The 26,723-nt window shown below is 39.5% G+C and overlaps 1 protein-coding gene across 3 annotated transcripts in view; it reads left to right on the top strand.

Annotated features, from left to right (window-relative positions):
- ccser2a (coiled-coil serine-rich protein 2a) overlaps window positions 1-26,723 on the top strand; it is a 736,576-nt gene that overhangs the window by 479,539 nt on the left and 230,314 nt on the right. For all 3 annotated transcript variants that reach the window (XR_011889642.1, XM_072282572.1, XM_072282573.1), the window contains exon 7: window positions 14,782-14,989. Coding sequence is in view for 2 of the 3 variants with exons in the window: in XM_072282572.1 (XP_072138673.1) it covers window positions 14,782-14,989 (208 nt within the window). In the remaining variant the exon portion in view is untranslated. The remainder of the gene's footprint in view (window positions 1-14,781; window positions 14,990-26,723) is intronic.

Here is a 26,723-nt window from a genome sequence, read left to right as displayed (position 1 = left end):
ACTGCATCTGCCATGCATCTGCCCACTCACCCAACCTGTCCAAGTCACCCTGCATTCTCATAACATCCTCCTCACATTTCACACTGTCACCCAGCTTTGTGTCATCTGCAAATTTGCTAATGTTACTTTTAATCCCTTCATCTAAGTCATTAATGTATATTGTAAGTAGCTGCGGTCCCAGCACCGAGCCTTGTGGTACCCCACTAGTCACTGCCTGCCATTCTGAAAGGGACCCGTTAATCCCTACTCTTCGTTTCCTGTCTGCCAACCAATTTTCTATCCATGTCAGTACCCTACCCCCAATACCATGTGCTGTAATTTTGCCCATTAACCTCCTATGTGGGACCTTATCAAAGGCTCTCTGTAAGTTTAGGTACACTACATCCACTGGCTTTCCCATCTCCATTTTCATAGTTACATCCTCAAAAAATTCCAGAAGATTAGTCAAGTATGATTTACCCTTCGTAAATCCATGCTGACTCAGACCTATCCTGCTACTGCTATCCAAATATGCCACTATTTCATCTTTTATAATTGACTCCAGCATCTTCCCCACCACTGATGTCAGACTAACTGGTCTATAATTGCCTGTTTTCTCTGTCCCTCCTTTCTGAAAAAGTGGGATAACATTAGCTACCCTCCAATCCGCAGGAACTGATCCTGAATCTATAGAACATTAGAAAATGATTACCAATGCGTCCACGATTTCTAGAGCCACCTCCTTAAGTACCCTGGGATGCAGACCATCAGGCCTTCAGTCCCATTAGTTTACCCAACACCATTTTATGCCTAATGCGAATTTCCTTCAGTTCCTCTGTTACCGTAGGTCCTCTGGTCACTATTACATCTGGGAGATTGTTTGTGTCTTCCCTAGTGAAGACAGATCCAAAGTACCTGTTCAGCTCGTCTGCCATTTCCTTGTTCCCCATAATAATTTCACCCGTTTCTGTCTTCAAGGGCCCAACTTTGGTCTTAACTAATTTTTTCCTCTTCACATACCTAAAGAATCTTTTACTATCCCCCTTTATATTCTTGACTAGCTCACCTTCATACCTCATCTTTTCCCCCCGTATTGCCTTTTTAGTTATCTTCTGTTGCTCCTTAAAAGTCTCCCAATCCTCTGGCTTCCCGCTCATCCTTGTTATGTTATACTTCCTCTCTTTTATTTTTATACTGTCCTTGACTTCCCTTGTCATCCACAGTCGCCCCTTACACCCGTTAGAATCTTTCTTCCTCTTTGGAATGATCTGATCCTGCACCTTCTGTATTATTCCCAGAAATACCTGCCATTGTTGTTCCACTGTCATCCCTGCTAGGGTATCTTTCCAATCAACTTTGGCCAGCAACTCCCTCATGGGTCCATAGTCCCCTTTGTTCAACTGTAATACTGACACTTCAGATTTTCCCTTCTCCCTCTTAAATTGTAGAATATAACTTGGCATGTTATGGTCACTACCTGCTAATGGCTTCCTTACCTCGAGTTACCTTATCAAATCTGGCTCATTACACAACACTAAATCCAGAATTGCCTTCTCCCTGGTAGGCTCTAATACAAGCTGCTCTGAGAATCCATCTCTGAGGCATTCCACAAACTCCCTTTCTTGGGGTCCAGTACCAACCTGATTTTCCCAGTCTACCTTCATGTTGAAATCCCCCATAACAACCATAGTATTACCTTTGCAACACACCAATTTTAACTCTTGATTTAACTTGCACCCTATATCCAGGCTACTGTTTGGGGGCCTGTAGATAACTCCCATTAGTGTCTTTTTGCCCTTACAGTTTTTCAGTTCTATCCATACTGACTCTACATCTCCTGATTCTATGTCCCCCCTCGCAAGTGGCTAAATTTCATTCCTCACCAACAGAGCCACCCCACCCCCTCTGCCAACCTGCCTGTCCTTTCGATAGAATGTATAACCTGAATATTCATTTCCCAGCCCTGGTCCTCTTGTAGCCATATCTCTGTTATTAACACAACATCATACTTGTCAATTTCCATCTGAGCCTCAAGCTCATCCACTTTATTTCTTATACTCCATGCATTCATATATAATACTTTTAGACCATAAGACAAAAGGAGCAGAAGTCGGCCATTCAGCCCATCGAGTCTGCTCCGCCGTTTTATCATGAGCTGATTCATTCTCCCGTTTAGTCCCACTTCCCCGCCTTCTCACCATAACCTTTGATCCCATGGCTACTCAGATACATATCAGTCTCTGCCTTAAATACACCCAATGACTTGGCCTCCACTGCTGCCCGTGGCAACAAATTCCGTAGATTCACCACCCTCTGACTAAAAAATTTTCTTTGCATTTCTGTTCTGAATGGGCGCCCTTCAATCCTTAAGTCATGCCCTCTCGTACTAGACTCCCCCATCATGGGAAACAACTTCGCCACATCCACTCCGTCCATGCCTTTCAACATTCGAAATGTTTCTATGAGGTCTCCCCTCATTCTTCTAAACTCCAAGGAATACAGTCCAAGAGCGGACAAACGTTCCTCATATGTTAACCCTCTCATTCCCGGAATCATTCTAGTGAATCTTCTCTTTACCTTCTCCAATGTCAGCACATCCTTTCTTAAATAAGGAGACGAAAACTGCCCACTGTACTCCAAGTGAGGTCTCACCAGCGCCTTATAGAGCCTCAACATCACATCCCTGCTCCTGTACTCTATTCCTCTAGAAATGAATGCCAACATTGCATTCGCCGCCTTCACTACCGACTCAACCTGGAGGTTAACCTTAAGGGTATCCTGTACGAGGACTCCCAAGTCCCGTTGCATCTCAGAACTTTGAATTCTTTCCCCATTTAAATAATAGTCTGCCCATTTATTTCTTCTGCCAAAGTGCATAACCATACACTTTCCAACATTGTATTTCATTTGCCACTTCTCTGCCTATTCTTCCAATCTATCCAAGTCTCTCTGCAGACTCTCCATTTCCTCAGCACTACCAGCCGCTCCACCTATCTTCATATTGTCAGCAAACTTAGCCACAAAGCCATCTATTCCATAATCCAAATCGTTGATGTACAATGTAAAAAGAAGCGGCCTCAACACGGACCCCTGTGGAACACCACTGGTAACCGGCAGCCAACCAGAATAGGATCCCTTTATTCCCACTCTCTGTTTCCTGCCAATCAGCCAACAGTCTATCCACGTATGTAACTTTCCCGTAATTCCATGGGCTCTTATCTTGTTAAGTAGCCTCATGAGTGGCACCTTGTCAAAGGCCTTCTGAAAATCCAAATGTACAACATCCACTGCATCTCCCTTGTCTAGCCTACTGGTAATTTCCTCAAAAAATTGTAATATGTTTGTCAGGCAGGATTTTCCTTTAAGGAATCCATACCGAGTTCTGCCTATCTTGTCATATGCCTCCAGGTACTCTGTAACCTCATCCTTGACAATCGACTCCAACAACTTCCCAACCACCGATGTCAAGCTAACAGGTCTATAATTTCCTTTTTGCTTCCTTGCCCCCTTCTTAAATAGCGGAGTGACATTTGCAATCTTCCAGTCCTCCGGAACCATGCCAGAATATATCGACTTTTGAAAGGTTATCGCTAATGCTTCCGCAATCTCCACAGCTACTTCCTCCATCTGGTCCGGAGATTTATCTACCTTTAGACTATTCAGCTTCCTGAGTACTTTCTCTGTCGTAATTGTGACTGCGCACACTTCTCTTCCCTGCCACCCTTGAGTGTCCGGTATACTGCTGATGTCTTCTTCAGTGAAGACTGATGCAAAATACTCCTTCAGTTCCTCTGCCATCTCCTTATCTCCCATTACAATTTCTCCAGCATTATTTTCTATCGGTCCTATATCTACTCTCACCTGTCTTTTACTCTTTATATACTTGACAAAGCTTTTAGTATCCTCTTTGATATTTGTTTGCTAGCTTCCTTTCATAGTTAATCTTTTCCCTCTTAATGACCTTCTAAGTTTCCTTTTGTAAGGTTTTAAATCCATTTAAAGTAATACTTTTACTCCCCTCACCTTTCACATCGATTCCTATTGCACTTAGCCATACTCTCCGATCCCTTCCTGAGCTTTCTGCCCCATTAATTCTGTTGTCTTTCTTACCTTTTCTTATTCTCTCTTTCCCTTTAACTCCATCCTTGTATTTCCAGTTCGTCCCTCCCCCCAACTACTTAGTTTAAACACACTCATGTAGCAGTGGCAAACCTGCCTGCCAGAACGCTGGTCCCCCGTCTGTTAAGATGCAACCCATCCCTTCTGTACAATTCATCCTTACCCCAAAACAGATCCCAGTGGTCCAAGAATCTAAATCCCTGCTTCCCGCACCAGCTCCTCAGCCACACGTTCAGATGCCCTATCTCCCTGTTTCTCAGCAGCACAAGGAACTGGAAGCAATCTGGAGATAACCACCCTGGAGGTCCTGCTTTTCAGCCTTCTTCTGAGTTCTCTGAAGTCACGCTGCAGAATTTCTTTCCTCTTCCTCCTGACGTCATTTGTGCCGACATGCACCATCGCTTCCGGCTGTTCACCTTCACCCTTGAGGATGCCCTGCAATCGGTGTATGACGTCCTGGACCCTGGCACCAGGGAGGCAACACACCATCCTTAAATCCCGCCTGTTGCCGCAGAAACCCCTTTCTGTACCTCTCACTATGGAGGTACAGAAAGGGCTACTACCACGGCTCTGCCTGACTTCTGTCTCCTCGGCTTTGTTTCAGCGCCAATTTTTGACTCGCAGACCTGTCCGCCTCGCAGACTGGCAATGTCTTCTGTCCCGACACCTTCCAAGAGGGTGAACCTATTTTCAGGGGGTACGTCCCCCGGGGTCTCCTGTACTCCAAGCATCCATCTCTTCCTCATCGTCGCCCCCTTTCTCTCTTCCGGTGTCTTCGGTGTAACGATCTCGCTGTAGGTCCTGTCCAGAAACCTCTCGGTTTCCCAGATGAACCTGAGGTCATCCAGTTACTTCTCCAGTGCTTCAACACAGTCCTTCAGGAGCTGAACCTGGACACACTTTCTACATTCGTAGCAGCCAGAGGCACCATCAACGTCCCTGACCTCCCACATTATGCAAACATCACAGTGAATCAGTTGACCTGTCATTCCTTCACCACTTCTCACCCCCTCCAACTGTGGCGCAGTCTCCTCCCTCAGCCTCCTCGCCGAAGACTCTCGAGACAAAGACTCGCATTTTTCTCACAAGGCATTTCCCTCGACAAGCCCACTCCCCTAGAGCAAACCTCGGTTATATTGGCTGATATTTTGACTAATTCGTTTCACTTGTCACACCTCGGCCGACTGCAAACGTTTGTGTTGCAAGCTGGTCCTGACCAGTTTTTAAATCAACCGCTCCTTCTCAGGCAATCCCCTCACTCAGTCCTTCACTTGTCGCACCTCGGCCGACCTCGAGGCAAATGTGAATTGTATGTAGCCACTGACCTCAGTATGTTGGTTCTTTCTGCTTTACTCAATTATGAGTCTGGCAACAGAGCACAGTATTAGGTGTGTTGGTGTTTGGCTTCCAAGGTCTCTTCGACTTTTGTGTTGCAATGCATAGGTCCGAAGATAAGTGAGGAGGCTGCACCTGGCAATTGATCATGGGATTACATACAATCCCTTGCGTTGCAGTTGAACGTGCTTATTTCAAAATTCTCTTGATTAGATTCCCTCTTTCTATCATGTATATACTTGTATACATTCAGAATTCCAAAACTGCCCTGTCCTCCTACGTGATAGTCTCTGGTGCATATCCTTAACACTGGCTCTTTTCAAGTAATGTTGCAAGTTTAATATTTTTATTTCTGTTTTAAGTCCTTCTACACTTCCAGCAATCCCTAACCCTCATCCTCCTCTCACTTTTTGTAATAATGTTTATCTCTACAACGCTTCAATATTTCTGGGTATTCCAATCCAGATGCCATTGTTTAATTCTCACCTTCTATTAAATTCATGGGCCAGAACAACCAGCATTCATCTTTTCAGCTTGAAGATTGGCAGGAGTGGGAATTAAGAGAATTAATTGGATTGCTGGCTTCAGGCAAATGGTGGAGAGGCCTTTCTGATTGAGGCTCTGGAAACATAGATGGTTTCTGGATCAGTCTGGCCAATTCTGAACATTTCCACTTGGCAGTTAAAACCAAAGATGAAGAAATGCATTTTTCTGGAATTCTTTTTCCTGACCCCTCTGTTTCCCTCTTTCTTGCGGTACTCCTTTGAATCTGTTTCACTGAATAGCTTGTAATTATTTGTGCAGAGTGCTTTGTTCTTCATTTAATAATTGTTTGAGGATAAATAAAACAAGCATACCGATCAGGCAATACAGAGGGGAGTTTGCTGGATGCATTTTGGATTACTATTCTATCGGAAGGATGTGATGGCACTGTAGAAGGTGAGGGAGATCACAAGGATGTTGCTTGGTATGGAGCAGTTCAATGCTGAAGAGAGAGTGGAGAAGCTGTGTAGAGGAGGTTAAGAGCAGATATGATTGAGAGAAAATAAATTAGGAGGGGTGTAGATAGGTTAGAATGCAGAAATCATTTTACTATATCAACGGTAGATACAACAAATAAAATTAAGGAAAAAGAGATGAAACATTGAGGGGGAAATGAAGAGGATTTGCATTTGAAGTGAACCAAAGGTACAGAATCATTGAAGTGAAGAATTCTTAATTTTTGAAACTATTTCTAATTCTTACGTTATCAGGATAAATGCTGTTTTCAAAATATACTTGTTTCACTGAGATTATCATTCTTCAAAAAATCAGAGAACATCATCCCCAAAAATGCTTTGGGCATTTTCATCTCTCCACATTAGAGAAGGAAATCAAAACCATCCTTTGCAATAATCTAAATGGGATTTCATGGGAGTTTTGTATAGCTGCAGTAATACTTTGAAACTTTAACACACTTTTAATACTTAATATTTCAATAACATCTAAATAATCTTATAGGTATGTTGATTAGGTATTCTTTATTTAAATAATTTACTACAGGTTATGGGTAAAATATGTGAATTGTAAATGCTATGATGCTACCACATGATATAGCTGCACCTTGCTTAAAGTAAAGAACAAAGTCAGACTCACATTTCAGACTCCTGTGTCTTCCTTTGCATTCGTTTAATATTTTGGAGTTATAAAACATAACAGTGATGACAAGGTATTGTTAAAATGAACCTGAGATGGCTACTAACCTGTTGAAGCACAGAGAGGAAAGGTAAGTGAAAACACATAAGGTGCAAAGACAGCTGAGAGTTTTTTTTTAAAAAGGCAGAAAACAGAAGAACTCATGGGTTAATAAACAGTGAGTACTGGGTGATAATCATTTTTAAAAAAGCAGAAATGGCGGGCTATATTGGAAAGATTGACACATTTGATTGCTCAATGGGTAACTTGCTCATGTATAATGAGCTAATTGAACAGTATTTTAAAGCAAATGAAATAGCCAATGAGAAGCGAGTACCAATTTTGCTGTGTGCATTGGGTTTAAAGACATTCAGTTTCTTTTGAAGTTTTATTGCGCTAACCAAACCAGCAAAAATAAGCTTGGCTGCTGTTGTGAACATAATGCAGGAATGCTTAGAACTGACACCATTGTTGATTGAGGAATGCTTTAGATTTCATGTGGAATCAAAAGGAATGGAAGTCCATTTCAAAATGTGCAGCTGAATTGAAGAGATTGTCTGAGTATTGTCAGTTCAATGATGGGTTTAATGATGCACTGATATCTCATTTAGTTTCTGGAATCTCACAAGAAAGCATTCAAAAATGGCTCCTAATTGAAGTAGAACATACATTTAAAAGAGCAGTTGATATTGCTTGTATGAATGGAAACAGCAGACAGAGACACAATTGAAGGGTCTCGGCCTGAAACGTCGACTGTACCTCTTCCTAGAGATGCTGCCTGACCTGCTGCGTTCACCAGCAACTTTGATGTGTGTTGCGTGACACAATTGAATTGCAGTTAGGAATGAAAGTGAGAGTGAGTGAACAAAATTGCAAAGTCTGAACAGAAACCAGCCTGGTCAAACACATTTTGTTACTAATGTGGCAGGAATTCACATACACCAGACCAATGCAAATTTAGAGGCAAAACTTGGAGAAAATCCAACAAAGTAGGACATTTACAAAGAGTATGCCAGGCAGACAAAAATAACTAGAATGCACAAGGAAGAGAAAAAGTTAAAAAGCCAAGTTGCATTTTCGAAAAGAGCGCTAGTCTGTGTGCTTTTGATAAAAAGAAATCTGATAATAGTGAGAGTGACACAGGAATGAGTACCTTTGAGATTCACAATGTGAAAACTAGCATTATGATTTATGCTAAAAGTGATCGGTAAATTAATAAAATGGAATCAAACACTGGCTCGGCTGTTTCATTCATTCCACAAAATGAGCTTGAACAGTATTTCAAAGATACTAAACTGAAGCCTGCAGATTTCCAATTAAGACCTTATACTGGAGAAAAGATGACTCCTTTGGCAGTGACATTCGTTACAGTGAAATACAACAACCAACAAGCCACATTGAGCTTGTATATGGTAAAAACACCAGGAGGACCAGCATTGTTGGGACCTGAGTAGCTGAAGGAACTACAACTTGACTGGAGATCCACCCGCCATTTGCATGACACATCCCATGCAATGAAGCCAACTGAAACTGAATTAAGAATGGATCTGAATGATGCCACAATTGTCTCCATGCTGTACAGCATGAACTGTTGCCCAATAAAGAGCCAAGCAGGTGTTGGAAAGCATATTGGACCAACAAAGGACCATGCTGCTCAGAGGAATCATGGAAGTGATGAAATCAGTAATCTGACTACAACAGTTTTTGCAGGTAACATAGCTGAGAAAGTGGTACTATGTTAATCAGGCAGTTACTAGCAAAATATCGCTTGGTTTTAAGCTGAAAGAGAGTTCAAGGGGCTTCAGGAAAGCTGCAAATGTTTGCCTTTCTGAGTATAAAGAACCAGAATCTACTTTGCGTGCATTAACGTTATTACATGAACTTCAACTGGGAGACAAAAAAGCAGCTTTAAAAGTAGATGCAAAGACCAAAGCCCAGCTGGATGACTGGAAGGTGAAAAAGAATGAGTGAATGGAGATATGGAAACAAATGATTTATCAGATGTTGTGGATGTGGAAACCTAGAGGAGAGACTAGATTGTAACGGGGGCAATCATCATTACCATCATCAGGTGCCGTGCCCAGTTTGAGCTTTGACTGCCATGGCCCACACACTCCTGTTTCGGGTCAAGTGGATCAATTCATTGGTATTCATTTCTAGTTCTCTAGCTGCTGTCTCCAATGGGGGCAATAGACAGATTAATCAGAGAACATTCCAGTGAACTAAATGTACCTTCGCAATATCAAGATGCAGAAGCTAGAAGAAAAATATGGATGGAGAAGAAATGTGTCCACAACTGTCAGAACCACTTCCTACAATCTCAGAATCAATTCCTACAACCACTACAGAGGAAGCCCCAGAAAATGCATTTGTTTTCACAGCCACATGTCTCACCTGCCAAGCAGAGAGATCCCTCATCAGAAAATACGTTATCCCACAAGAGTAAGAAATCCTCCATAGAGATTAAATCTTTAGGCCTGAATGCTGTGGATGTCTGTGTATAATAGTTGTATTATATAATATACTGTATATGTAGTTGAGGTGCATTCTCTATTGAGTCAAGAGTTTTTAGCTAAGCAGCGAGATGTGCTGTGTAATATTTGAGTAATCATGTAAATATGTTGTTGATTAAGCATTCTTATTTTTTTAAATAATTCACTGCAGGTTATATGTAAAAATACGTGAATGGTATACATCATGACACTACCATGTGATATATGAGCACCTTGCTTAAAGTAAAGAATTAAGTTAGACTCGCATCTCAGCTCTTTTGTTTTCTTAAGAATTAGTTTAATGTTTTGAAGTTACAAGACATAACACAATTCAATAAAGGTTAACAAACCACTGCCTTTAAGATTAGCAACACACATAAAAGTTGCTGGTGAACGCAGCAGGCCAGGCAGCACCTCTTCCTGGAGATGCTGCCTGGCCTGCTGCGTTCACCAGCAACTTCTATGTGTGTTGCTTGAATTTCCAGCATCTGCAGAATTCCTGTTGTTTGCGCCTTTAAGATTACTTTTCATACCTACTCGTTATCTTTCTCTTTGGTCAGTCTACCATTACGATGAATAAAGAGGGATAAGATACAGGAGAGTAAGTACTTTTGATGCTGGGATGGAAACTATTGTTTATCAGAGAGGTCGTTTTCAATAAAAGACAGGAAGTGGAAAAAACAGGTTGGTCTATTTTGTTCGTTTATATGGCCTCTGATTATATCCAATTTCAATATACAAAATATTCATCTCAGAACTTTACAATTGTATACCACACATATTGGAAGAGACATAATGAAAGTCTCCCTTGATTTTATTCATAGATCATATTCCACTGCTTTTAAGAAATTCCACTATTTACCTTGGCATGTATTCATTTTGTAAAGTTAATATGTTTAAGTTATTTTCAAAGCTTACTTGGCAAAACACATGTACGCAAATAGTTAAAACTCCTTTAGATAGAAGTAAATAGTCAGAATAGTCAACATTATTTAAAGTACCATGTTATGCTCCTTCATAGGACCATAGTGAACATTTATGGTCCAACGATTCCGTTTAATATCAGAGTGCGTATATAGTATACAACCTAAAATTCTTACTCTTCGCAGACATGAATTGAATTGACTTTATTACATACATCCTTCATAGACATAAGGAGTAAAAATCTTTACATTATGTCTCTTCTAATTGTGCAATGCACCATTTATAGTAATTTATAATAAGTAGTATGTACAACAATATAACGTAGAAATACAGTTGTGTCAGCATGAATTAATCAGTCTGATGGCCTGGTAGAAGAAGCTGTCACAGAGCCTGTTGGTCCTGGCTCTTACGCCGCGGTACCATTCCCTGGATGGTAGCAGCTGGAACAGTTTGTGGTTGGGGTGACTTGGGTCCCCAGTGATCCTTCGGGCCCTTTTTGCACACCTGTCTTTGTAAATGTCTTGAATAGCGAGAAGTTCATAACTACAGATGCGCTGGACTGTCCACACCACTCTCTGCAGAGTCCTGTGATTAAGGGAAGTACAGTTCCCATACCAGGCAGTGATGCAGCCAGTCAGAGTTCTGCCGCTATAGAAAATTCTTAGGATTTGGGGGCCCATACCAAACAACTTCAACCATCTGAGGTGAAAGAGGTGCTTTTGTGCCTTTTTTACCACATAGCCGGTATGCACAGATCAGTTGAAATCCTCAGTGATGTTTATGACTAGGAACTTAAAGGTGTTCACCCTCTCAACCCTAGATCCATTGATGTCAATAGGGGCTATCCTGTCTCCATTCCTCCTGTAGTCCACAACTAGCTCCTTTCTTTTTGCGTCATTGAGGGAGAGGTTGTTTTCTTGACACCGTTGCGTCAGGGTGATGACTTCTTCTCTGTTGGCTGCCTCATTATTATTTGAAATTAGGCCAATCAGTGTAGTGTCATCAGCAAATTTAATTAGCAGATTGGAGCTGTGGGTAGCAACACAGTCATGAATATACAGAGAGTAAAGGAGGGGGCTTAGTGCACAGCCCTGAGGGGCACTTGTGTTGAGGGGCAGAGGTGAGGGAGCCCACTTTTACCACTTGCCGGCGATCTGACAGAAAGTCCAGGATGCAGCTACACAATGCGCTCCTGCAGCATGGAGTCCGATTGGTCAGCCAACAGTGGACGGTTTTAACTATGGCCACCTCTTGTTTCAGCCTCTGCCTGTACCTCGGTAGCAGCATGATGGTGGAGTGATCTGAATTCTATATGGTGGTCAAAGGAGCGCTTTGTAAGCATTGTGGAACGGAGAGTAGCAGTGCTCAAGTATGCTACCCCGTGTGCTCACCTGGATGTGTTGACAAAACTTTGGAGAGACTTTAGTCAGTGACACTCTATTAAAGTCACCAGCAACGATGAAGACAGACTCTAGGGTGCTGATGGTCTTGTACAGTTCATTGAGAGCCAGGTCAGTATCAGCCTGTGGCAGAATATACACAGCTGTGATAATAACCGCCATGAACTCCCTAAACAGCCAGAAAGGTCTACACAACAGCACAAGGTACTCCAGATCCGGTGAACAAAAGGATTTGAGGGCATGCGTGTTCTGGGGTTTGCAGCAAGCAGTATTGACCATGAAACATACCCCACCTCCTTTACTCTTCCCAGAGAGGATTTAGACCTGTCGGCCTGGAACAGGGAGACCTGTTCAACCAAAGGCGTGCTGTTACCCAGAGCTTCCATTGTGGGGAAAACGAATACCACTGGGATAACATGGCATTACAACCAATTTGTATAAGATTTATGTGAAATGGGAAGTCAATCAAGTTTAAAAATAGGCCCTTTGGCACATTTCTATGACTTGCTGTTATTTTAGGAGGAAATGAGACTGAAGTATTAAGCTTGTAGATAAAATTTAGTTTTCTTTCATTTCCTTTAGGATCACATAATGAGCCCTTATATTTCAATTTCCTTTAAAGTTAGGCATACAGTTTGGTTTGAAAAGTACCTTGATATAAAGTAAAATAGGACATCTAATTCTTTAAATTATAAATTCGTAGTTTTGCTGTTAATTTTTGGTGAATGTCTTATTTTGGCTCATTCATTCACATGCTGTCTTCTGCCATATTGGATGCAATTTGGTCCTTTCTCCTTTGCTATTGTACTCCCTCAATTTGTTTTCTTTTTCCAGATTAGATCAACATTGTGGTTTTCCCTTAGTTGTTACAAATGTACTTAAAATGTTCTAAATGAGAGACAGAGATTCCGTGTAGAAAACTGGTGCCAAATGTGGCTCCTTCTATAAATTACTGTCAAAAGTATTGCTATTTACCTGATAATCTGGCAAAATTTCTGCACCTGGAGTCAATTAACTTACAGTGTAGCATGTAAAAAGAAACTAATATTGCAACAATAGACTCCAATAGGGGCCATGATAAAAGACTAAGTAGCCTTTTTTTCCTAGTGTTTTAACACAGAGGTGATTTAAAAGAAGAAAGGAAAAAAATAAGCTAGTGAATAGGTAATGTTTGCAAGAAACATCTTGGCCCAAAATGTCGACAGTCTATTCATTTCCATGGATGTTGCCTGACCTGCTGAGCTCCTCCAGCATTTTGTGTGTTATGCTCTGGATTTCCAGTATCTGCAGACTTTCTCATGTTTATGATTTAGCATATTTTGTGAATGTTCCTATAGAGGGAAAATAAGTTGAGTAAGGGAAGGGTGGGAATTAATGAGGTTTAGATTGCTGTTCGTGTTGATTTAAAGAGAAGGGGGAACAGAATCTATTTAGAAAACTACAATGATGCAGGTAATTTACCGTACAGGGTTGGGGGACTAAATACAATGTTGGTTAAAAGGAAACAGATTATGGGTGAGTGTGACTTGGAAAATAGCAGAAAAATATTTTAAGAATTTCTGAGGATGTCAGAGCATAGATGCCTTGAGATTAAGTAATTGTCAGAGTAAAGAATGGGGATTGAAGTGAAGCAAAGCAGCTCATCTTTATAATGATGAGGCTAAAGTAAAAAGACTTTTAGAAAGTTTATCGTCTGTGATAGGTTAAGTATGACGTTAAACATAAAAGATATCTTAACCGAACACGAGGAAATCTGCAGATGCTGGAAATTCAAGCAACACACACAAAATGCTCGTGGAATGCAGCAGGCCAGGCAGCATCTATAGGAAGAAGTACAGTCAACGTTTCGGGCCAGGACCCTTAATCCTAACTTATTCCAAGTTGAGTTTCTCCCAACTTGGCAGACTGAAGTTTCTAAAAAAGGGATTTAAATTCAACAGTCATCTCATGTCTTAGAGACTGCTTCATGTACTTATTTTCTGGAACCTTATTTTCAACTGGCACAGCAACATCCTGTTTTGACATTGTAGCAGCACTAAAACTGATAGATACACATCAAAATCGCATTCCGCGATTTAAGCGGGAGCCATTCAATAAGGATTCTAATAACCAATAGTAATGTTAAAATGAAGTTAAGATTTGTATCTTGGAGCTGTGGATTTAAAATTTTCAAAACTTATTTTACAGCAACTTACAATTAAATCCACTGCTTTTCCATGGAAATGAGCCCTTCAGCCCAATGTGTCCGTGCCGATTAAGGTGCCTTACTGGGGTGGTTCCATTTTCCTGGCCTGTATATCTCTAAACCATTTCCATGTAAGGAGATGTGAAAAATATTTACAGTATTTTTCAAAAAGCTGGTATATATGCATCCTTCCATTAACATCTAAAGCAAATTATGTATTTTTATTTATTACTATTTACTAGAACACAAATTGGCTGCTTCCATTTCCATCTTGAAATTATACCTACATTTCTAAACTACTTGATAGGCTACAAGATGGTAAGAGGTTGTGAAAGACACTGCAGAAAATAATGACTCTTCATGGGCATAACTGACCTCTCAATGTAAAATCAATGCAGTAATCCATCAATTCTGTAACCTCTGTGCATCATTAATCCTTTAGTCAGATGACCATAAAGCACAGAAATGGGCCTTTTTGCCCGCCATATTGATGATGAGTATGAAGTATCTATCTGTACTCATCTCGTTTACTAGTATTTAGTCCATCACCTTCTTTTCCTTGATCGTTCGTTGCCAATCCAGATATATCTAGTAAGTTTCTAGTAGTCAAATTATTTTCTTGCTTCTGTTATTTAATATTGGAAGAATGATCATTTAATTTTTTCCACTGCAGGAGTCCAGTTTCCCAGGAGTTTCCAGTGGGTCATTTTGATTGGCCTGCATCTGCAAGCTACTATCACCCTTCTACCAATCATGTGAGATCCTCTCATCCCATGACAGAGAGCACTGTGATGCTGGATGTTCTGACACTGAGGCACATGGTACATGATTGCACAGCTGTTAAAACCCAGATACTTAAGCTGAAGCGGTTGCTACAACAGGTACATTCTTTACAATTATTCTTTACAGTTATATGTAACAGTATATTGTGTGTATTGGCTTTATAACAGACTAAAGATTCTGCCATTGAATTGCATGATTAGGATGCAGGCAGGACTCTAGAAAAATAATTTTCTGAGAATGATAGTGTTAAGGACAAATGTTTTTAGAGTTTTGATTTTTTTTACTGCCATAATCAATTCCCTACCAGAGTACATGCTACATAATCATTTTACAAGAGAAAATAATGTCATTGGCAAGACGTTAGTAAGCTAAGTGGAAAACAAATTTCCCTGTCATTGTTTCCCATCTCTATTATGAGCAGCTCTATATCTTTGACTGGATTGTTACATGTAATGAAATATTCAATTGTGTTCAATCATAGCTTTTGACAATGATAAAAGATTCATTAAAAACCAAATAATCTAGGAGCTGGAGCTCTAATAGTTCAACTGCATGTAATTTTGTGTATTAGTTTAGTTATGCTTAAGAGGAGGAGAGGTTAATATGTGGGTAGAATATTTAGTTTAGTAGCTGCGTTGTTATATATAGATGAAAAATTAATAACAGTTTTACATATAATTAATTTGAAAACCAGTAAAAGGAAGGCTGCCAGTAAATTTCCAGTGATCTAATTGATATTGGGTTGCTTTGGCAGTATCTGATGGGTTAATATTTTTAAAGACACACACAAAATGCTGGAGGAGCTCTTTAGGCCAGGCAGCATTTACTGGGAAAAAAGTATGGTCAGCGTTTTGGGCTGAGACCCTTTGGCAGGACCCTTTATCAATTTTCTGAAGGGTCTCGGCCCGAAACATCGACTACTTTTTTCCATAGATGCTTCCTGGCCTGCTGAATTCCTCCAGCATTTGTGTGTGTTGCTTGGATTTCCAGCATCTGCAGATTTTCACTTGTTTGTAATATTTTTAGATAAGTTTTTGCCATTGTTTTGCAGAAAAGTAGGTAAAGGTTGATCATACATGGATGTAGGTTTTATTGTAGATTATGTTTTTGCAAAATAGTAACGCAATAGCTTATTCTTTTTTTTCCGATGTTTAAAGGACATTGTTGTCATTTACTCCACTAATTCTTGATTTGCAATATATTTTGGAACTTTTGAATTAAGTTGTCAATTTTGTGCAATAGTAATGATTTTTGGAGCTTTAGTGCTTGTAAATAGAAATGAATATGGAGATCAAAAAGTACTGAGGAGATATTATAGTTGAGGGGCAAGGGACTGACCTTCACTATAGCAAGCAGAACTCCTGAAAGCTGTTTTCCTCCTATCATCTGGGTTAAGACACCTTCTCAGAGAAAAACCTATGGAAGAGGAGAGATCTAGTAGTCATGGTCAATGTGACAACCAACAATAGATAGGACAAAGAAGTTCCTTTGAATGAAAATAAGCAACTAACTATGAACCCAGTTTAAATATCAAACCCGCACAAATAATAATCAGTTGATTGCAACCTGAGCCACATATAAATTGATAGATAAAATATCTGGGTTTTGATTAATGGAGAATTACCACTGGTTCTGTTGGAAAGGGGTTCACTGGACTAAAGGTGGGACCAGAATCTAAGGAAATAACTTGGACTGTAGATAAAGTCATAAACAAACTTTTGTATGGGTGGGTTTTGATCATGGAAGTTCTGCGAGATCTTCTCCTGCTGTTCCCCTTGTATAGTTTCCATTGTTCTCCAGCTCTGACCGCCTTCTTACTACGACTCAATATTACAGCACATATCCTTCCAATTCCTTTCCTCCCTTAGGTCTTCTTGAATCGCTGAGTTCTAGCAGATTGTTTTTTGCTCCAGATTCCAGCATCTGCAGTCTTAGCAGAAGCAGGTGTATTATTTTGTGGCAGTAGGCATAACAAATTTCTCTCTTTCAATATTTTTATTAATTTATATATATTTAAGAATACAGAGTACAAGAAAAAAATGTCAATATATTAAGCTAAATCGCATATAAAGACTCCTTACCCTATATTCAAAGTCAATTAGTTCGTAACATTAAAAAATAATGATTTTATTATATAAACAAAATCTAATCCACTATCAAGACCAAAGCTGATTAGTAGAAAAAAAAGAAAAAAAGATTGTTAGTCATCATCTGTGCTTTAATAGCAAATCAAAGGTTTTTAAAATAATTCAGAAAAGGTCCCCACAATGTTTGAAAGTCTTGATTAGATTCAAAGATTGAACATCGAATCTTCCCTGAATTTAAACATGACATCACATCACGTAACCATTGGGTGTGAAGAGAAGGGGCCACATCTTTCCATTTAAGCAAGAGTGTCCTTCTGGCCATAAGAGACATAAAAGCCAAAATGTGCAAATCGGATGGCTCCAAAATAATATCCTTTCCCCCGACAATACCAAATAAATCAGTCAAAGGATTAGGCTTGAAATTTACTTTAAAAAGTATCAAAAAGGTTTGAAATACTTCTTTCCAATATTTTCCAAGACTCGAACATGTCCAAAACATATGAATGAGTGAAGCTTCTCCATTACATTTATCACAATACGGAAATATATCTAAATAAAAACGAGACAACTTATCCTTAGTCATATGGGCCCTATGGACTACTTTAAATTGAAGGAGAGAGTGATGGGCACATAATGATGAAGTGTTGACCAATTTAAAAATTTGATTCCAAGTTTCCTCAGAAATTGAAGTCTGTAAATCTTATTCCCAAAGATTTTTAATTTTATCTAAAGGAACACTTCTCATTCCCAACAGCATATTATAAATATTAGATATAGATCCATTATAAAAAGGTTTCAGATTAAAAATTACATCTTGTAAATTCTTATCAGGACTTTTGGGAAATGTACTTATTTGAGACCGTAAAAAATCTCTTATTTGTAGATATCGAAAAAAGAGTTTTGGGTGAACTATATTTAGTTGACAATTGTTCAAACTAAAAAAAAATTCCCCCTACAAACAAGTCCTGAAAGCATTTAATACTTTCGCCAGTTGCTCCTCCTAACCCAGTATTGGAATGTGTGGTATCCCTAGATGCTGAGAAAGCTTCCGACAGAGTTGAATGGAATTATTTATTTAAAACTTTAGAAAAATTTAATTTTGGATCTGTTTTCATTCAATGGATTAAATTACTTCATTTAGCCCCTTCTGCTAGGGTTATCATTAATTTTCATAACTCCAAACCACTTAAGCTTCAACATGGCACTAGACAAGGTTGTCCGTTGAGCCCTTTGCTTTTTCATCTGGCCTTAGAACCCTTAGCCATTGCTTTTCGAAAATCTAATATCACCGGTATTTTAAGGAGAGACACTATTCATAAAGTCTTGTTGTATGCTGATGATTTGCTATTTATTGCTAATGTTGAGACTTCATTACCCCATGTGCTTTCTTTACTCTCCTGTTTTAGCCAGTTTTCAGGTTATAAATTAAACTTACATAAAAATGAACAAATTTCAATAATAAAAAAATGAGCAGTGTGAAAGTGGAATAGAGAGGTAGTATTCATGAGTTTCTAAACCATTCTGCAATCTGATTGTAGAGAAGAAGAAACTTCCTAAAACGTTGAGTATGGATATTCAGGGTTCTGTACCATCTACCTGATGGTAGTACGGGTTGAGCACTCCTTATCCAAAATCCAAAAATCTCCAGAATCCAAAATGTTTTTAGAGCATTGACATGATGTCACAAATGGAAAATTCCACTAAATGCCAGAAAGGCTCTGAGCCGATGCACAGGTCTCTGCGCACCACAGACAGTTCTGAGAAGAAACCTCACATATGTAATGAACAGAAGTTAATGGAAAATACTGCATGAAGTGAAAAATGAAGATCTCGATCGTGTACTGTAAGAGTGGATTCATCAGCGTCAGAATGAACATGCCACAACAATATGCTAATTGTGCAACAGACAACGATCTATCACAACAAACTAAACTTGAAGGTAATTGTGAATATTCAGCAGACTGGTTGCAGAAACGGCACGGCATTAAAATTTTAATGATTTGTGGTGATAAAGCACCTGTTGATCATGAAGCAGCAACAGAATTCATTGAGTTTGGCAAGGTTGTTGCTGATGAAAATCGAAAATGCTGAATGGGTGATTCAGTACATATGTGTGATGAATAAGGGTAAGACCGAGACTGCTTGCTGGTAGCATAGATTCAGAGTTGGGAATGATGACTGTGCCAAACAGTCACTGACTGTCCAGTTGGGGGTCCGAGGTAGTGATTGGTTACATAGTCATAGTCATGGTCATACTTTATTGATCCCGGGGGAAATTGGTTTTCGTTACAGTTGCACCATAAATAATAAATAGTAATAAAACCATAAATAGTTAAATAGTAATATGTAAATTATGCCAGGAAATAAGTCCAGGACCAGCCTATTGGCTCAGGGTGTCTGACCCTCCAAGGGAGGAGTTGTAAAGTTTGATGGCCACAGGCAGGAATGACTTCCTATGACGCTCTGTGTTGCATCTCGGTGGAATGAGTCTCTGGCTGAATGTACTCCCGTGCCCAACCAGTACATTATGTAGTGGATGGGAGACATTGTCCAAGATGGCATGCAACTTGGACAGCATCCTCTTTTCAGACACCGCCGTCAGAGAGTCCAGTTCCATCCCCACAACATCACTGGCCTTACGAATGAGTTTGTTGATTCTGTTGGTGTCTGCTACCCTCAGCCTGCTGCCCCAGCACACAACAGCAAACATGATAGCACTGGCCACCACAGACTCATAGGACATCCTTAGCATCGTCCGACAGATATTGAAGGACCTCATTCTCCTCAGGAAATAGAGACAGCTCTGACCCTTCTTGTAGACAGCCTCAGTGTTCTTTGACCAGTTCAGTTTATTGTCAGTTCGTATCCCCAGGTACTTGTAATCCTCCACCTTGTCCACACTGACCCCCTGGATGGAAACAGGGGTCACCGGTAGCTTAGCTCTCCTCAGGTCTACCACCAGCTCCTTAGTCTTTTTCACATTAAGCTGCAGATAATTCTGCTCACATCATGTGACAAAGTTTCCTACCGTAGCCCTGTACTCAGCCTCATCTCCCTTGCTGATGCATCCAACTATGGCAGAGTCATCCTAAAACTTCTGAAGATGACAAGACTCTGTGCAATAGTTGAAGTCTTTTCTGATAGTTCAATATACACCTTATTGTTTCATGCACAAAATTATTAAAATGTTATATGAAACTGTCTTCAAGGTATATGTAGAAACTATATATGTACTGTAAATGGATTTTGTGTTTAAACTTGGGTCCCACCTGAAGGTATCTCATTATATAGATGGAAATACTCCAAAACCCGAAAAAATCTGAAGTCTGAAACACTTCCGGCCCCAATTATTTTGGATAAGAAGTGCTCAACCTGTAATGAGAAGAGGCTTGTCCCAGGTGATAAAGGTCCCTCATGATGGATGCTGCCTTCTTGAGGCACTGTCATTTGAAGATGTCCTCAATGGTGGTGAGGCTTGTGCCTATGGTGGAAAGCTGAGTCTACAACTTTCTAATTTCTCTTCTATCCTATGCTTTGGCACCCCTTTACCAGACGGTGTTGCAACAAGTTAGAAGGCTCTCCACAGTACATTTGTAGAAATTTTGTGTTCCTATTTTTAAAATTTACATTTCCTACATTGGCACCTTCTTTATACATTAGCATTATTCTACCAGAATGACAATTGTAGCTACTCAGAATTGTTTACTTCTGTTACTTGTTTCATTGTCACTTTGAATATATCCCTTTTACTATGGGATTTTTTTAAAATCAGCTTTCCCAAGACATTTGTATGTTTTATCTGACAGATTTTAGGGTATCATAGGCTAAGTCAATGTTATTTGTCTACTCTATTTAAAAAAAAATAGGATGTAATATTTGAATTAGATTTTCTTCAAGTATAGGCAAAGCTCTTGTATGTATTCAAACACATTTTGAGCTGATATAAATTCTTGAAGTGCATATGAGTTAGTTTTTTAGTATCCTTATAGAAGATTGACCTAAAGCTTTCAAAATGGCAATAAAATTTGGAGTAATTAACAATAGTTTCATTGAGGGCTTACAGCAGATTATCAGTCTGCATTTAAGATGAATTTGAGCCATTCATTTATATTAATACAGGAATTCTAAGCACATGTGTTCATAAAACAGTTAGTGTACTTTTAACAGAAAGCTAGTGAGGCTGGCTTAGGTACTTGATTAATAAGCATAAGGTCTGTTTTTTAACCCTGGAATATGAGCTGGTATAGTCAATAATTGGAGACATAAGACTGTGGACGCTAAAATCTGGAGCAGCAAACTAGAAGCTGGAACAAATCAGCAGGGCAGGACGAATGGACTCAACGTGAAATTTAACTGTCCATTTCCCTCCACAGATGCTGCCTGGCATCTTGAGTTCCTCCAGCTACTTGTTTGATGCTGTAGTCAGTAATTCATTATTATAGCTCAAAAGTGCAAAACAGTGGTTTGTAATATTTCCTGTCTTCACTTTTCTCTTGGAGGTTGCCAGCTGGAAATAGATTGGTTGTATCTGTTGCTTAGTTCCGTCTTTCCTATCTGTAATTTACACCATATTATACAACCAAGTATTTTAAATATATTGTTTTGAATTAGATCAGCTTGTTGTGGACAAAACATTGCACACACATGGGAAAAAAGAAGCAAAACTCAGAGGGAAGAAATAGAATGTTAGGATTTGATTTTATGAGTATGAATAACTTACTTTTACTTGCCAAAGATTTCTGCTGCTGGATTCTTGTGTAAATGAATTGAAACTTGGGGCCTATTTCCATGTACGTTAGAAAATATGGATCAATATACATAAAATTGCAATCCTCGAGAGGCAGCGATATTGTAAGGCCATGTAATTTCTAGTAAATGCAATGCATTGGTAAAATAAGGTATTTTGAAGGTTGTAATATAAAAAAACTAATAACCCTACATGAATATTTAAATAAATTGTAATAGGGATGTGCAGATGTCTATTTAAAAAAAGATAAAATGGCAGTGAATAATTGCCTATTTGCTTGATGATATATTTGACAGCTAAGCTCGTTTACAGATCTGTGGGTATGTAAATGACATTGCTTGTTAATAGATAAAGGTCATCATGTACTGCCGGGGTACCATTGTTGAAATATGAAATTCAGTCTCATGTTATTATTAATACCTGGACATTCCAAACATTGGGGATAGCACTGTCCTATTTAATATCCCTGTCTAGATATATTCTTGACTTGGCAAAATTGGGGCTAAGTAAAGAAAGGTAAGAAACGCCCATCACAAATAGAAAAATAAAACTGAATACTTTCATTATCCTGAATACCAATTCAAATGATAAGGTCATAAATACTGTACCAAGTAGTTAAGAATTGCTGGCTGCAGGATTCGGTTCAAACCGTATCATCAAATTTGCGGATGACACAACAGTGGTTGGCCTCATCAACAGCAATGATGAGTCAGAGCACAGAGAGGAAGTGGTACAGCTGGTGGACTGGTGTGAGAACAACAACCTAAGACTGAATGTGGCGAAGATCGAGGAAATAATTGTGCGCTTTAGTAAGATGCAGATGAACCATCTCCCTCTACACATGCAAGACTCCTCCATAGAGAGAGTTGAGTGCTCCATGTTCCTGGGAGTTCACATCATGGACGGCCTCACCTGGTCCCTCAATATCACCTACCTGAATAAGAAGGCATAGCAGCCCCTCCACTTCCTGAAGAGATTGAGGCAAGCGACACTTTTGTCCCCCCCCCCCCCCCCCCCACACACACACCTACCATCTTAACTGAGCTTTACAGGAACATGTTGAGAGCATCCTGACAAGCTGCATCTCCATCTGGTATTGGAGCAGCAGAGCATTGGACTGGAAGTCTTTACAAAGGAGTGAGAATGGCTGAGAGAATCATAGGGGTCTCCCTACCATCCATCGGGGACATTTATCAGGAGTGCTGTGTATGCAGAGCCCTTAGTATTGTCAAGGATCCCACTCATCCATGCAGCATCCTCTTTAACATCCTACCATCAGGCAAAAGACTCTGATTCATAAAGACAAGAACAGTCAGGATGGGAAACAGCTTCTTCCCTCGGGCCATTTGCTATTGAACTCCCTGTCATTGTGCATTCAAAGTGTCACCAGATAATTTTTGCTGTATCCTACAATGTTTAATTTATGCACTCTACTTTGTATATGTGTAATTCATTTTTAGATTTGATTTTTACTTTTCTAAGTTATTGTATGTTATGTGTTCTATGCTTTCCACTAGAGATCACCAATCTTTTTAAGCCCAAGATCCCCTACCTCGACTTTAGTGAAAGGCAAGATCTACCTACTAAATTGTTTAGAGAAAAAAGAGCTCAGATTGTACTGCCAATTTGAGGCCTTTTATTTGGGCTAATTGTATTTGAATTACACAAAATACTTTTGTCAAACTCTCAAGTTAATTCAAACAAGAAAACACTGTAACTAGTATATCTTTCTTTAAGAATATTACAATACTTCACACCTTTAATTCTAACTTTCATTATTTAATTTTATTTCAACACGAAAAATAAATGAATAAAAATTGACTGTTGCACTCAGTGTGATGACTGGGGCTGAATACTTATTGCTAGTTCCCTGAAATTTGGCTCATAACTACAGACAGCCAGTCTTAGACAGTCTGTGAGGTGTCTGTCAGTAAGACAGCCCCTGTACTTAGATTTAATAATTTTTCATCTGTGAAAATGCAGTTTCACATAGATAAGTTGACCCAAAGTAGGCACTGACTTTTAGTGCTGTAAAACCAATGCGCACGCTGCGCATTGCTGGGGCCCCATCAGTAGTAATTGCCACCAGTTTATGAATGGGGTTGTCATTTTCTCAGACGTATTTTTTAAACTCATTGTAAATATCCTCACCTCTCGTTCTTTCCTTTAATTGCAAAAGAGTGAGGAAGCCCTCCTTTGTTGTAAAATCCTGGAAAGCTATTCTGACAAATACAACAAGCTGAGCTGTTAGCATTACATCCAGGGATTCATCGAATTGTAGTGAAAAATAGCCACATCCTCTAACAGTGACTCTATCCTCCTTGTCACTGTTGCAGGGCCAAGTGGTATGTTATGTATTGCGGTTGTGATGTCATTTTTGTTTTTAAAGTCATTAAAAAGTCTCTGCGGTAATGGCCATTGCTTCCTTGAATAAATCGCCATCTGTAAAAGGCTTCTTGTGTTTAGCCAAAAGGTGACTTACATGACATGATGCTTCAACAGCAGCCTTATTTTGAGCAGCATGTTTTGTGAAAAACGATTGCTGGGCCTTCAACCCTGATTTCAGCTCCTCAACTTTCCTGGCACGAATTGTGCTCTTTGGGGGGTAGGTGTCTTTAAATTTCTGGTGGTTGGTGTTGTGGTGCCTCTCCAGATTTTCTCTTTTAGTCAGTGCTTGTGTTTGGTGACACACTTGTCTTTCACCAAGGTAAATAGAAATTCCTCTTCCCATTCTGGATGGAATTTGTACATTTTCGCCTTCTCTCGTGGAGCCTCCGTCATGCTATCAGGATATCACGAGCGAGTGCCATATATTGATATTTGTGACAGAATGTACTCTTATCCAGTGGTCCCCAACCTCCGAGCCACGAAGAATGCAGCGGCACAGCGGTGACTGGAATGCACCCTGCACATCTTTAAGAAAAAAAGCCGAAATAAACAAGCTAATTAATTAGGTGCCGCCCAGCACGTAAATGTCGGCCCAGATCAGCTTTGTAGCAAAAGTATTGCTATATTACCATTATCCGAATTGGTATTACTTATTTTTATAATGCTCACATTACAGCAGTATTTGTGTATTTATTTTTGATTTTTTTTGGGATCTTTGGGGAAGGTCTCTAAGATCGACTGGTCGATCGCGATCGACGAGTTGGCGACCCCTACTTTACACCCTGGTCCAGAGAAACATTGTCCAGTGTGGTGGTGTACATTAATATAAGTAAATGACAATAAACTTGACTTGAATAGAGAAAGCTAATATTGATTGTCTTTCATCTTGTCCATTTCCTTTATCAGTGATTGTTGTATCTTGCAAGCCATAGAGAGATATTGAACAGCCAAGACAATCTCAGCCTACAAGATGACAAAAAATAGTTCCTGCTGTTGCTTCAAGTATTAAGTTTATCATACCCTTACAGATGTTTATGTGATCCCATGGCTTTATTATTCACCATCCCTGGACCTTTGATCAATTTCTTGACCTTTGATCAGTGTTTGTCCTCAATTTCCATCGAGGTCCCTTTGACAGCTATTTTGAGAAACCACATCAAATTATTCATATTCCCCTTGGCATGTCATCCATGTCTGACCACACCTTATCCCACCACATTTTGCAACTGGCATCTCATGCTACCATAAATATATAAATGGACTATGCAGTTAATGAATGTGCTTTGACTATGCTACTGTATGATGTCATATCTGTGCCCCAGATTTTTATGTATTCCCTGACAAAACAGCATTTAGGATCCAAAGCAAAAATCAATACAAATCATTATATGTTCTCCTTAGAATCCAGTAAAATATTACAAAACATTTGTTAACAAAATAAGCAAAGCAAGCAATTATAGGAAATGTATTATTTGAACCTGATTTGTAGTTCATGATAGAAAAAACTTTCCAATAAAGCTTGTTCAAATCTCCTATTGGATCCAACAACATGAACCCGGAAAGTAATTGGTTCATATTTGTTGTTTGGCTGCTTTAATCTTGCTGGAAAGAATATTGTTGTAAGCAATACAATTTAAGTATTTTGGGTAACCTAAAATAAATTGTACTGTGATTGAAAGTCCTACTGACTGAAAGTAGCACTTCTTTTGGCAGAACCTTTAATACCAACCTACACCTGTGCTAATCCCTGTAGCATCTGGTCTTTCTTGGATGTATTTCAAGAGGGTGAACTCATGTAAGACATCAGAACCAGATGGTTTACCTGGTAGGGCTCTGAAAGCCTGTGCCATCCAAGTGGCGAGGGTGTTCAAGGATGTTTTTAATTTTTCACTTCTGTAGTCAGAGATAACCACCTGTTTCAAAAGGGCAATAATCATACTAGTGCCAAAGAAGAGCAGGCAGAGTGAACTGCCTCAATGACTATCGCCCAGTGGCACTCATATCTACTGTGCTGAAGTTCTTTGAGAGGTTGGTCATGGCTAGAATCAGCACCTGCCCAAGCAAGAACCTGGACCTGCTGCAATTTGCCTATCATCATAATAGGTCTGTAGCAGATGCAATCTCACTGGCTCTCCACTCAGCCTTGGATCACCTGGGCAATAGAAATACCTATGTCAGGCTGCTGTTTATTGACTACAGCTCAACGTTCAACACAATCTTACACTCAGTTATAATCAACAAGCTCCAAAACCTGGGTCTCTGTATCTCTTACATACACATACAATGGATTCACTTCCCCTCGGTTCTGCCGCATTGAATCACCTCAAAGTTCAAAGGGAAGTTATAGGTTATTTTCTTGCAGTAATCATTTACCAGAAAAAGTTTTATTAATAAGTACTTACCACTTTCTTTTGTTTTGTTTGCCACCAATAAATAATAGCTGAACTGCACCAGCATCATCTTAAACCAGTACAATATTAAACATTACGATGTTAAACCTGATTCTCATTCTGATTCATAAATGTGTTCCTAAAACCATCACAACAGCAGTATCAAGGAATTGATTTCATCAGGCAAGGAGAAATTGATGAAAACACTTTCAAATAGAAT

The sequence above is a fragment of the Mobula birostris genome, chromosome 18 (genome assembly GCF_030028105.1).
Source record: "Mobula birostris isolate sMobBir1 chromosome 18, sMobBir1.hap1, whole genome shotgun sequence".
Lineage (NCBI taxonomy): Eukaryota > Metazoa > Chordata > Chondrichthyes > Myliobatiformes > Myliobatidae > Mobula > Mobula birostris.
This window is presented reverse-complemented; position numbering and strand designations above follow the sequence as displayed.